General features: G+C 36.2%; 1 protein-coding gene across 2 annotated transcripts in view; it reads right to left on the bottom strand.

The window, feature by feature from the left end:
- Positions 1-12,616, bottom strand: part of NBEA (neurobeachin) — a 510,817-nt gene that overhangs the window by 413,814 nt on the left and 84,387 nt on the right. For both annotated transcript variants that reach the window (XM_075050577.1, XM_075050576.1), the window contains exon 2: positions 1,556-1,787. In XM_075050577.1, coding sequence (XP_074906678.1) covers positions 1,556-1,787 — 232 coding nt within the window. The remainder of the gene's footprint in view (positions 1-1,555; positions 1,788-12,616) is intronic.

The following is a 12,616-nucleotide window of genomic DNA, read 5'->3' on the forward strand; positions in this document are numbered from 1 at the left end:
CTACACTCTTGATTTCTGACTTCTACAATTAGCTAAGCATTTTTTTAAATTTCTCCCTAATGGGGACATCATTACAATTATATATGCCACATACAGAAGTACTATTTAGGGGAGCTCAAATTGGGCAAATTTTATTGGTATGATTACTGATGTAAGCACATTATTTCTGTGAGTGAAACCCTGAAAAACTTCAAGATAGAAATGTTTGTTATCATCAACTAATGTCTTACACTTAATGTGGAATAAAACAATATCTTCGCCCTTATACCATTCTGACATATTTACAAGTCCTGCAAAACAAAACACACTTGGTGAAAACCATTGGTTTGTGAATCTATTGATCTGTTATACTTCAGTCTGGATCTCACAGTGCATTATTTAGCGTAACACACATATTTCTAATCAATAAGGTGTTCGGTAAGACTTGCTTTGAAATACAGAATGTAGCTTTTTCAAATACTTAACATTACAGACACCTTTATACTGAAAAAAAGCCAAGAACAAAAACATTCCTGAATAATCCAGTTTTCATGCTGCGTTACCTTCCTATTGTTTCTGGTCTTAAATCCTTGCTGGTTTACTGTTCCACAAAGACTACCTATGTGTCAGGAATCAGATCATCAACTAAAATCTTAGAATTATGGAAGATGAACCTCTTCAATCTTTCAAAAATGCCTCACAATTTAAGTATCCTACAATCAGTCCCAAACTCTGTCACAATTAAGAACTACTTTCACACTGAGTTGAAAGAAACTGATTGGCTCAAGTTTCTCCCCAAGAAAAATAAATAGTAGATAAATACTAATCATATGTAGCTCTCAACTGCCATATTTAAATGTGACAACCAAACCTGCTCCTCTAACCAAGTAATTCAGGATTACATCTGTACCCTACTGCTGAGAGGACGTAATATGGAATAGCATAAACTCCTTCAAAAGTACTCTGAAAACCTTAGCTGTGCAACAACTTCATGACTTATTTTCAGTAAGCAAACAAAGTATGCTTTTTTTTTAAAGCTGTAAAAAATCACAGGATGTTAGAAACCACAAGTATAAAAAACGAAGAGATATTATAGGGAGCACAGCTACACATTATGAAATGATTGTTTAAAATAATCCAAATGTGCAGCATTCAAAGCTATGAATAATTTCTGATATGCTGTCAGATGTAGGTTATGTTTAAAGTGGATCACAATAACAATTCTAACATCTGAATAATTCAAAATGATCAATGCACTTAAAAACATTACGTTGACTGTAAAGAAGTCTAACATGTACTGTTCTTAATTATGTTCAAAACTGCTTTTTTTAATCACTAAGATAACATTATCTTCTCAGATGAATTAACAGCCAGTTATTTTAAACAGTGTATCTACATATATTTTAAACTAATATATGTCATTTTTCTGAAACTGATAAAGTACTTCTGACTCAATAGCAGTACTAACAAAAATACCACTTTAAGTAAAAACCAAGACATCCCAAACCCTTCCATAATTACAAAATGTTGACAGTTCAAGAATGCAGTAATTATTTTATCAGTTGGCAAATTATACCTGCAATCATGTCGTCCACAGTACTCATCTTCAGCAGTACCTGCTCAATTAAACCAACTTCCGTGCTAGTCTGTAAATTACGGACACTTTTACGGAGAATTGCTGTGAACATACTCCAGATTTCTGCTTGGCACGTTACATCACAGTGCTCCAAAAGCTCTGACATGCACGTAATGCTCTCTGCATCCTGGATTATAAAGTTCATCTCTAGATCAAATTCGCCACCAACCAGCTACAAGAGAAAACAAGAACAGCATTACAATGTGAAACACATAGTTTAGTGTCTTTCACACCTTCATTGTGACCAACACTGAATATATTTTGCACAGCAAGAGAGGTAATTTTGATAGAGAAACTCACAGCTATGATCTGTAAGACAGCAAATTAACAATCATGCTATGTAAAACACAGCTTGTACAAAATATACATTCTAATGTCATAAAATACTACCTTCAATTTTGTCATAATGCTGAATACAACACTATCATTAAATAAAATCAGAAGATATTTGAAATATTCCTTCCTATACAGTAATTGAAATGGTAGCCTCGCCCAGGGAGATGTAGTACAGAAACTCCAGAACCTGAAAAGCTCAAAAGCAATTGAGACTTTATCTGAAGAGAAATTTGCCTACTCAGAAACATAAAGACACTGAAAATAACTCAGCTATGTTTTCTCCTGATATAAGCCAACATTTGCCCTCAGTTACAAGTTTGCAAGACCCTACTGCCCTTTCCCTCGTACTACCCAAACAGTCGTGCAGTCACGCTCCGAAAAAGAATCAGTGATCTGCTCTGAACCAACGCAGACATGGAAAACTTGCTTAATTATGTCACAGACCAGTTCATCGTGTGGCCAAGGAAACTTACTGCTGGTGGAAGGGAGAGACAGCACTGGGAGAGGAACAAGCACTCAGACGAAAAGTGATTTAACAGCAGTACTGATGAAATGACTCCCTGACTCCTCTCTACCCAGGTACTTGCAAAAGGCTATCCAGAGTCCTGAGCTCCAGTTAAATAGCACAACTACCAGGCACATTTTAGGAGGGAGGGGAAAAAAAAAAAAAGAAGAAGAAATTAGCAAAAATTTGCAAAAGGAATGGAATTCACCAATTTCAATCAGTCACTTGCATAACTTCAAAAAGATGAACTCAAAACACCTTACTGAACTGAATATGAAACTTAGTTTAAAAAAAGCAATCCCCTTTTAATGGCAGAAACATCTTTCAATTTTGAAGGAAACAAAGCCTGACTCTCATGCATCCTACTTTATCCTAGTAACCTTGAAGAATTTTGAAAGCACCAGTGTTAAATTTCAATAACTGCAAATATATTACCTAATTCAGAAAGGCAAAAGAACAGAATAAATTAATTCTAAAATAATTTTAAGACATTCTTTTCTATTTGTTTCAGAAAGTTATATAATTAAAATTGCAATAATATGTTTTAAATTAAAGATATTCAAAGAATTCATCTCTTGTAAGTGTATAATTTCAACAGTCACTTTTAACAGAAGGTTATTTCATAGCCTATTTAAAAGCAGTTGGTATTGCCTTCAAATTAAACTCCAAACAAGAAGCAAGCTGAAATACTAGGCAAACTTTTTTTGATGGTTAAACTTATCTTAATGTTCAAAGTCATCTTTCAGCCCCCATCTTCAGACAGAATTAATACAACTAAGCAAGGACTAGCTTTGGCTTCTACCCTAATTCCTACTTTTCATCCACTTGCAAATTACTTTTTCTCTCTCAATTAATTGCTAATAACCAATTTATAATGTCTAACATAAAAGCTTCTAATATACTAAATATATAAGCTGACTACCTCCTTAGCTCTCCCGAGACATTTAATTACATTCAAATAAAACTATTATCCTAATTTAGAACTTGTGACTGCACATCACATATTTGCATATTTGGTAAACACATAATGTGTACCAAGGACAGGCAATAAAACTGTCAAAACTGTGGGCACAGTATTTCTATGGTCATTCTTTAGTATCATGAAATAGTTTTACAGAGGAAACCACCATACTTTTCAAGAAACTCGGGTGGAGTTTCTATCTCTGAAAACAGCAGTAACTGGTGCACATTTCACCAGCAATCTGAGCTGGGTTTTTTTTTCAGATCTCTCTCCACCTGGATGAGCCTCTCTAAGATTATGTTACAAACACCCAGAGGTAAAACAGGCACCTGTAGAAGACATTCAATTAAACTCTCTTAGATGCTTATCCTAGGATGAAAAGAAGCACCTTCTGGAAGTCTCTACTTCTTTCCATTTCTTTCCACGCAGAAAATCTAGGATGAGAAATCACATTTGTGGAGTCTCCATCCTTGGATACATCCAAAAGCCATCTGGATGTACACCTGGACAACCAGCTCTAGTTGGCCCCACTTGTACAGCAGAGTTGGATCAGAGAACCTCCAGAGACCCACTCCAACCTCAACAATTCTATGATAATATTTCAATGTACAACTTTCAGATACCTAATTTAGATGAGATGAATTCCACCATTTGATTTTGATAACAGATGGACCTAAAACCAAGGAAAAAACTAGTAATACCTCAGTTGGAATGCAGAGGTTCAATACAGACTGATTCCCCCTTTCCTCAAATGCCATTCACTGTAAAATTCTTGCTAATGTAAATCAATAAACTAACACAGAATGGTCAAAATAGACTAAATAATTCACACTGTATTTGCTTGCTAATGTAAATTAATATACTAACATGTAACACTTAAAAGACTGAAACAGAGCTCACTGTATAAGTCTGAAGTGATGGGATCTTTCAATATTATTAAAAACAATCCGTGTGTATATATAAAACATCACAGTGAATCTGCATCAAAAAATACACTGAATGCTAATAAAATTGGCTTTCTGGAGAATCTTCTACAGTGCTATGGACTACCCAGTAGGTACTACAATTATTTTACTTGTCCATTTGACAGCAAGCTATTTATAGTCCATCAGAGTGACTGCTTATTTCACCAAAGCAAACATGAAAATGTACCTGATTTGCCTTTAACTGCAGTTTAACTGTATTTCACCCACTAACAATGATCATAATTATCATTAAAATCAACTTCCTCAATAAAGGAAACGAAGTAATGAACTAATTACCAGTGATGGCAAAAATTTAAGAAGGCAGAGGGAGGGTTACTTTTTTTAAGGTAGTCATCCTAAAAATCATCATAAATGAAAAATATTAACAGTCGTGATAAAAAGAAGTCTAAGATGACAAGGAAAATCTAAACAAAAATGAAGTGAGTATACAGAAATAAATTACTATGGTTAAACTGTGTTCAAGAAGTAATACAAAGCAACCACCTCTGCTTTGAAATGTGAAAAATAAAATATATTTTGGCCAAGAAAAGAATAATAACATTCACTAAAAAAAAAAAAAAAGCATTCTAAAACATTGCTGCACCTGCATTTCCCAAGCAAAAGACAGTAGGTAAAGAGGAATAACCAGTCAGATTTCACAACAGAGGGAGGTTATCAGTGGAGAACCACAGCGATAATAAGCTGGTAAGAAGTGCAGATACTAATGAAAGGACAAAGTTTGCTGAAGATCCAAAAATCATTAAATGCAGTTAAAAACCACCAACTACTGAGAGCTGCAAAGATTATTCTGATATCAAGTGGCGGGGCAACAACATAAGAGTTCAAAGTTAGTAAATGCAAAGTAATACCACATTATTATAGTTTTACCCATATGTACAAAATGACAAGCTCTCAAAACTGCTATTATCAGCCAGAAAAGAGATCTTGGAGTTCCTGTGGGTACTACTTTAAATAACTACGCCACATTAAAAACTGTCAGTAGGCAACTGTAAAAATTCATAATGAATTTGCAACTTTATAACTTGGGTGCAATTCTGGATGCAATACCACACACAAAAAAGTTAAATCGTACTGTCATAAAGTAACTTATTTTTAATATAACATGTAGAAGACTTCTGTAGTAAGACAAATTTCAGCTAGAGTACAATATGAACACTAAGATAGAAATCCTTTCAGGAGCCGGTATACCATACCATAAATCAGTGCTCTTTCCATATCATAGATCTCAAATACAATCTTTTTTCTTATGTCAAACACTCAGTCTTACTTTGCATTCTTCAAGTGAACATTTAATATTCAGTAAAGACCACGCTTTCACAGTGATTAAGTATCCTGAATTATTGCTTGTACTTTGTCAAGCTCATGTATCACTTTTTAACTATTCTGCATCTTTCACAGCACATCTGTGAGATATGAAAGCAGCAAACTAATGTTCAGATCATGGTTCCAAGTCAGATGAATATAGCCAACAAACATAACTCCTCCTGAAGAGGTACTGAACTGACAGTTATAAGCAAATTAGGCTATCTTCCCTATACTGAGGTTGTTTACAATGACAGATTGACACTTCTTGCAAATTGCTCCAATGAACCTATCTTAACCTACACCACCGTCCTCAAAAGCAGCTGCACTACTCCGAATCTCCATTTTTCTGAACACTGTGGCTGTTCCTCAGTAAGCTTCTGCCATTCATTATACTATGCAATAAAAGTGTTTCTTCCTAAGCTGCCGCTCTGTGCAGAACTTAGGCTTGTCTTTTACACCCCTTTGGCCTAGGACAGAGGTGAAATACTCCCCCAAAATAGAGAATTTGTCTATGTATGTCTGATAGTATATTCAGATCAGTTCTTGAAATGGAGTAAAATAAGTTCTGCTGAACATCTACAATTAAACTGTTTACTTGTGAAAATTGGAATTCTTCAGCTTTGGATTCTTCAGATCAAGTTCTGAAGAATGGATTGAAATGAAGAGAGAATAGAATAGAATAGCTCCAGTTGGAGGGGACCTACAACGATCATCTAGTCCAACTGCCTGACCGCTTCAGGGCTGACTCAAAATTAAAGCAAGTTAAGGGCATTGTCCAAATGCCTCTTAAACACTGACAGGCTTGGGGCATCGACCACCTCTCCAGGAAGCCTGTGCCAGTGTCTGACCACCCCCTCGGTAAAGAAATGTGTCCTAATGTCCAGTCTGAACCTCCCCTGGTGCAGCTTTGAACCATTCCCACGCATCCTGTCCCTGGATCCCAGGGAGAAGAGCTCAGCACCTCCCTCTCCACGTCCCCTCCTCAGGAGGCTGCAGAGAGCAGTGAGGTCACCCCTCAGCCTCCTTTCCTCCAACAATAGATAGCTTCTCAACTTGAAAATTCATCAAATGAACACGGAAGGAAAAGAAAGATGGCAGTCAATCTTGGAAGAAGTAAACAAATGGAACGTCAGGATGAGAATACTACCAAATGGCGAAAAATTCAAAGAAAGCAGAGGTCAGAACTTACTCTAGGAGCATTTTATTAAAAAAGCCCTGAAAACATGAAGATTTTTCAACACAATTTCATCTGCGACTAAAAAAAAACCCGAACAACTGCCAAGCACAAGGAGCTTAAGAAGTGCATGAGATGCAAAAACATATTTCAGAAGCATTTGGTATTTTTTTTTGTTAAATGAAAAACATGAGTGCATTCTGCTAAAGAAAACATGAAACAGTAATACAAATACACAATAACAACAATAAAATGTGAAAATCTGAACAACAGGGAGATCAAATAAAATTGCAATTACTTTCATGTTAAATAGATGAAGTATCAAAATTTCTCAGAATAGTCTATTTTGCCATGCATACTTTGGAAGAAGTTTCATGGTACCTAAACTGGACATTTCTGTTTATTTTTAAGATTTTACACCTATTTCTCTGATTCTCAATCTTAAGAACTACTACTGTACAACTGAAACTTACTTTTACTTGTCAAGAACACAATTTTCATCAGAGTTTTTGGTTTCTTCAAATGTCATCTTAATTACAAGGATGCATACAAGGAGAAAAAGGTATTATCTATAACCATCTACTACTTCTTGTCTTGTATTTAATCTCTACACACTTTAGGGCTGGCAGATATTTTTTCAGTTTCACATTTATCCATCATAAAGTGAAATTTGATTGTACTTATCTACAATAAAACCAAAGCTCTTTATTTTAACCCTTTTTCCTCCATCTACATTAACAGACTTGTATTTTATGTATTTGTCTTGATCAAAGAAAGTATATTAAAACTATATAAACCAGAGTCTTCAAACATTTAAATCTCTAAATTTGCTGTTCATTGCCATCAAAGAAGCACTTCTTTCTAGTTTACTTCAAGTTTGATTCCTATCTGAATTTATTTAAACAAAAATCAAGAATATAAATTATTCCAGAATACTAGATAGACAGTACCACTGAAAAACTGAATTATCACAATGGTATCATTACTATAACCCTAACAACATCCAGGTCTGATCTGCACCAAGGCACTCCTTCCTTCTTTCTCCTAATTAACTACTGTCACACTTGCTCTACCTTTTCTAAAGCCAAATATAAATAAGGGCATATCACAGTCAACATGACAACCATTTTCATCTGGTTTGGACTGGTTTGTGAGAACCGCTTTAGGTTAAAACATACACATATACAATTAGAATAAACAATCTTTCCTTCTAAGTATAAGAGGTAAGCAGTTTGGAAAAAAAAAATTCTCTTCCTCTCCCTGATGTTGATATATCTTTCTAGGCATTGCAAAACAGCTGACTTGGCATTTGGCACAAATTTCCACAGGGAAGGAGCTGGAAATAACCAGCTGGGATAGGAGTGAGAATCTCTTAAAATCCCAAATCAATTAGTTGTTTTAAAGAGAAAATTAGGAAACTTTTAACCCTTGATAACAAAAGCCATCATGTAACATTCAAGAATAATTGTTGTTCAAACTGGAACATCTTTTCCACAAAACAACACTGAATTGATTTCATAACCACCAGTGAGAGTTCAAAATATGTGGAATCAAACTGCTTATTTTATAAAGACAGGGCTCCAATTCAAGCATTAAAACACAGTAATCTGACAAAAGCAGTCTGACAGGCAGAAAAAAACCCCAAGTTACTATTTTCTGGTCATTAACTAAACCATTAGATTTCTAAACAGTTAATTTAGGTTTTTAGGAAGATTCTTCTCCAGCTGCATGAATGAAGATTTCTTTAGGTAAAACTGTTTAGAATGCTAAATGAAATAAATTAAACATTTCAGTGACCAATATGTGTGCTGATCACATGCACTCATTAACCTAAATATATCAATATGACTACAGAGAAAAACTTAAAGTGGGTATTTTCCGTAACTGGTACATATTCCTCTTTTTTAAAAAAAAATTATTTATAAATGCTTAATTGTTGAATGGAGTTCTTTAGATATCTGAATTACAGGTATGTGTAACTGCGTAATTTTCAAAATTCTCTTTGCCATCAACGGAAAGTAAAAGGAGGTTCTGGGAAGTGATTTATTGCACTGGTTTTAGATGCAACATTAGGATGAAATAAATCTCTCCCTGGGAATGTAGTACTTTCCACTGACTATAAAAGGACAGCTAGTCCAGACAGGAACATCTAAAGTTATGTCAGATTAATCTTACCCAGTGTGCTCACAGTATGGTTTACAACCAAATGACAGTACTAAAAAGACTGATTCTCACGTGAATCTCTACAACAGCACGTAACTTTCCACATTAGTGTGCACTTTTTAAAGGAGCCTTCATTCATTCCAGCTTCAAAAACTTTTTTATCCTGAATAATGTATAGTACACACACAGCAGTGTGCCACTAAGGGAACGCTACTTAATAAGCTTATTGACAATTTTAAGGTATGCTGAGAAAAGAAAATAATTTAAATGTCCTTTATACCTGCTGAGAAAATTGAATGAAGTAACATGTTCAGCTTCACTTTCGGTACTTTCAAGCACGCGCTTGTTATTATGAAAGCTTAAAAATATTTCAGGGGAAGATTTACCTTTAATTTCTTGTATTTTCTTTTGGGGGAGGAGGGCAATCCTGTATATCTGTGTCCTGCCTCTGGCTGGGATGGAGTTAATTTTCTTCGCCATACGAAGCTGCGTTCTGTGTCTGTGACTAAACCAGTGCTGATAACACCCCGGGGTTTCAGCTATCGCTGAGCAGCGCTCACCCAGTGCCAGGGCTGCCCGATTCTCCCCCTGCCCCCCCGCCAGCAGGGCTGGGAGGGGACACAGCGGGGCCGGCTGACCCCACTGACCAGAGGGATGGTCCTTCCAGCTGTGGGACACTCTCCAAACCAGGGGTCTACAAAGACGGGCACCGCATCACTCTGCTCGCGGGAGGTGGCGAGCGATTGCCTTTGCGTCGGGTGTTCGCACACTTATCGACTGCCTTTATCTCAACCCGTGAGGTTTTTCTTGCTTTTGCTCTTCTGAGTCTCTCCCCTCGTGGCACCGGGGGGCGAGGGAGTCGGTAAGGTAGTTTATTTGCTGGCTGGGATCAACCATCCACGGTTTAAAACTTTTGGCTTGTGTCCTCAAATTTACTTTACACAGTTTCGCCCACTAAGCAGCACTGCTCAGTTCAGGAAACTGTAATGAATCTTGTGTAAGTGGTCTTAACAAAGCGCTGAAGGGAAAAAACTGTAAATTACACAGTGTCAAACTATAATCCGATACAGCAGACTCTGCTTAAGAGTATGAGCCCAACTAAACTTGAGCATGGCCTGCTGAGTTCTTCCAAAAACATCACACTTCAATGTTTGTCTCAGAACATCAAACCCCCAAATTTTCTGAATACCCTATAAAGCACGTTTATTCCCCGTTTCAAACAAGCCTGCATTTTAGACCACTATTATAGAGGGAAAGCATTTTATCATCCCCTTCCCCATCCTACAGTGATTTTCTATAAGTCAATAGTTTTGATAATACCTACAGTTTTTCCTCTTTTTTTAGATTTCAGATCTTTTTTCCAAGCATGAAGAGAAACAATAAAAATTTATTTGAAATGCTTGGAAGATAATGTACGCTGTGAAAGAACAAAGGCTCTATAAGCAATGAAGATTAACTTTGTACTTACCAATGTCCTCCTGTTGTCATTGTTACCTGTCTCAGGACATTAGCTTCCTTGGGACATAAACCAGGAAGAGACAGTAAAAATTATTACAAGAACTGCCTACTATCCTTTAATTTCTGGGAGGACAGTTCTAAATAATATGGGTGGCACCAGCAGTAAGATTTCCTACAATGAAAAGACAAAGCTAGCAATTGTCAAACTGAAACCACCTTTGTTGTAAAAAAAATTACACACGGGTTTATTAGGCACTATTGAAGCTTTCTTTAAAAAAATGCTGGGGTTATCTAAACTATCCTCCTGCAGTTTCACATGGCAAAGCTGGCACAATGCGGCTGTAATACATTGCTTAAAGAGGGTGTGAACTTTCATCTTTGGGGCGCTTTCAAAAGATAACAAGCACGTGTAGAATGTGTAATTATAACCAGTAACAGACACGAGCTATATGTCTGTCAAGTCCTATGATTCCAGTACTCCCCAAGTCCCAGAAGAAATGTTTGCACATTCAAGAAGCCCTACAGAATAGCAGTTCTCAATAATTACCTAATGACAATGGTAATGCTTAAGTAATGGCAATGGTAACATTAAGTCACTTCAGCAAGCTGTCCCAAAGAAACACCCTTAAAGCAACTGTACCTAAGAAACAAAGGTTTCTGTGTATTTAAACTGAGTTACATGTGTCTTGAGATACTGCTCCAGACTATCTTCATCAGTTCTTAGTATCAAAATTGTAAGCTGCTTTGATGCAAGAAAGGGAAAAAAATAATTCTGTTGTGCTGCTCAGAAAACCTGTCCCCTGTACTAAGTCCTGATTAGTGTCTGATTTTTTTGTCATGATGAGGCATTGAAATTCTTCAGCTGAAACTTCATGGAAAAAAAAACCCCAACAAAACCCTGATGGATGGAAAGGACAGTCTATTATTTAGTGTAAAAAGAGCCCAACATCAAGGCATGGTTTGAACTATATTTGTTATAGGAGGAATGCTGTAGTATTGCAGTACATGAGAATTGTGGTAACATATATAACACGTAATTATCCAGGTCAGATTAGTTGTGTTTCACTAACTTGATCTTCTGATAATATAAATATCAAATAGAAATGCAATAAATAAAATACCAAAGATGTTTCAAAGGAAAAAACGTCACAGGACTGCCCTCCTGAATGGGGCACAGATCTAAAAGTCAAATTAAGAGAAAAATATTGTAGAGGTACGTTGAGAACATCTTAAAATTAGAATTATGAGGGTACATTGCTATACCATATTCTGCATACCAATATTAATGCAAGTGTGCATTAAACCAAAGCATTGAAAACAATCGTAGATCAACTGCAGTCAAGTATACATACAATTTACTGAGACAAGTATCAATTACACTCAGATACACCGCGAGTCTGTGCAACTTAAAAGTTAACAGTTTGACTTAATAGTTTGCTAAGAGAAAATTTCAACTCTTTCTCTCCCCTGCTTGTTTGAACACGTACTTAATAAAGTCAGACCTTTTCTTAGTATCACTGAGGCCTAGAAAGAAAAAGAAAAAAACAACACAAAAACCACAAAGTGGGCTATTTGGTACAAAGTTCTGTAGCTGTTCTTCACCTAACTGTAAAGAATGCTTGATTCAGGGGTAGGACAGAAACTAGTCTGATAAAGTTCCAGTGTCTGCCCTCATAAAAGCTTCACAAGCACAAGACTGTAACTCCTTGAAAGAAAAAGTCCTACCTTAGAAGGAATGCAAGAGGAGGGTTTTAAAGTGTGACACAGGACAAATTTTACCCACTTAGGAGAGCTGGAAGAGCAACCCAGTCACTTCTGACAGAAATGAAGACAAGTACCTAACCCAAAACACAAAACCAGAAGTCATCCACCCTGTCTCATGTTCCTGCATCACCAGAAGGACACTCTCTTCCCTTTGATTATACCAATCTCCAACAGACCTTTTGGGGCCACAGAATAATATGAGCTTTTAGTTCAACATATTGAACGTGAATACTGAAAGACTAAGAAACAGAATTTGCAGGTTTCTTTTCAGTGAAGTAAAATCAAAACCATTCTCAAGCTTAGGACTAACTCATTTTTACTTTGTCTGGTTTAGTTCCCCTTATATATT

The sequence above is a fragment of the Buteo buteo genome, chromosome 18, assembly GCF_964188355.1.
Source record: "Buteo buteo chromosome 18, bButBut1.hap1.1, whole genome shotgun sequence".
Classification (NCBI taxonomy): domain Eukaryota; kingdom Metazoa; phylum Chordata; class Aves; order Accipitriformes; family Accipitridae; genus Buteo; species Buteo buteo.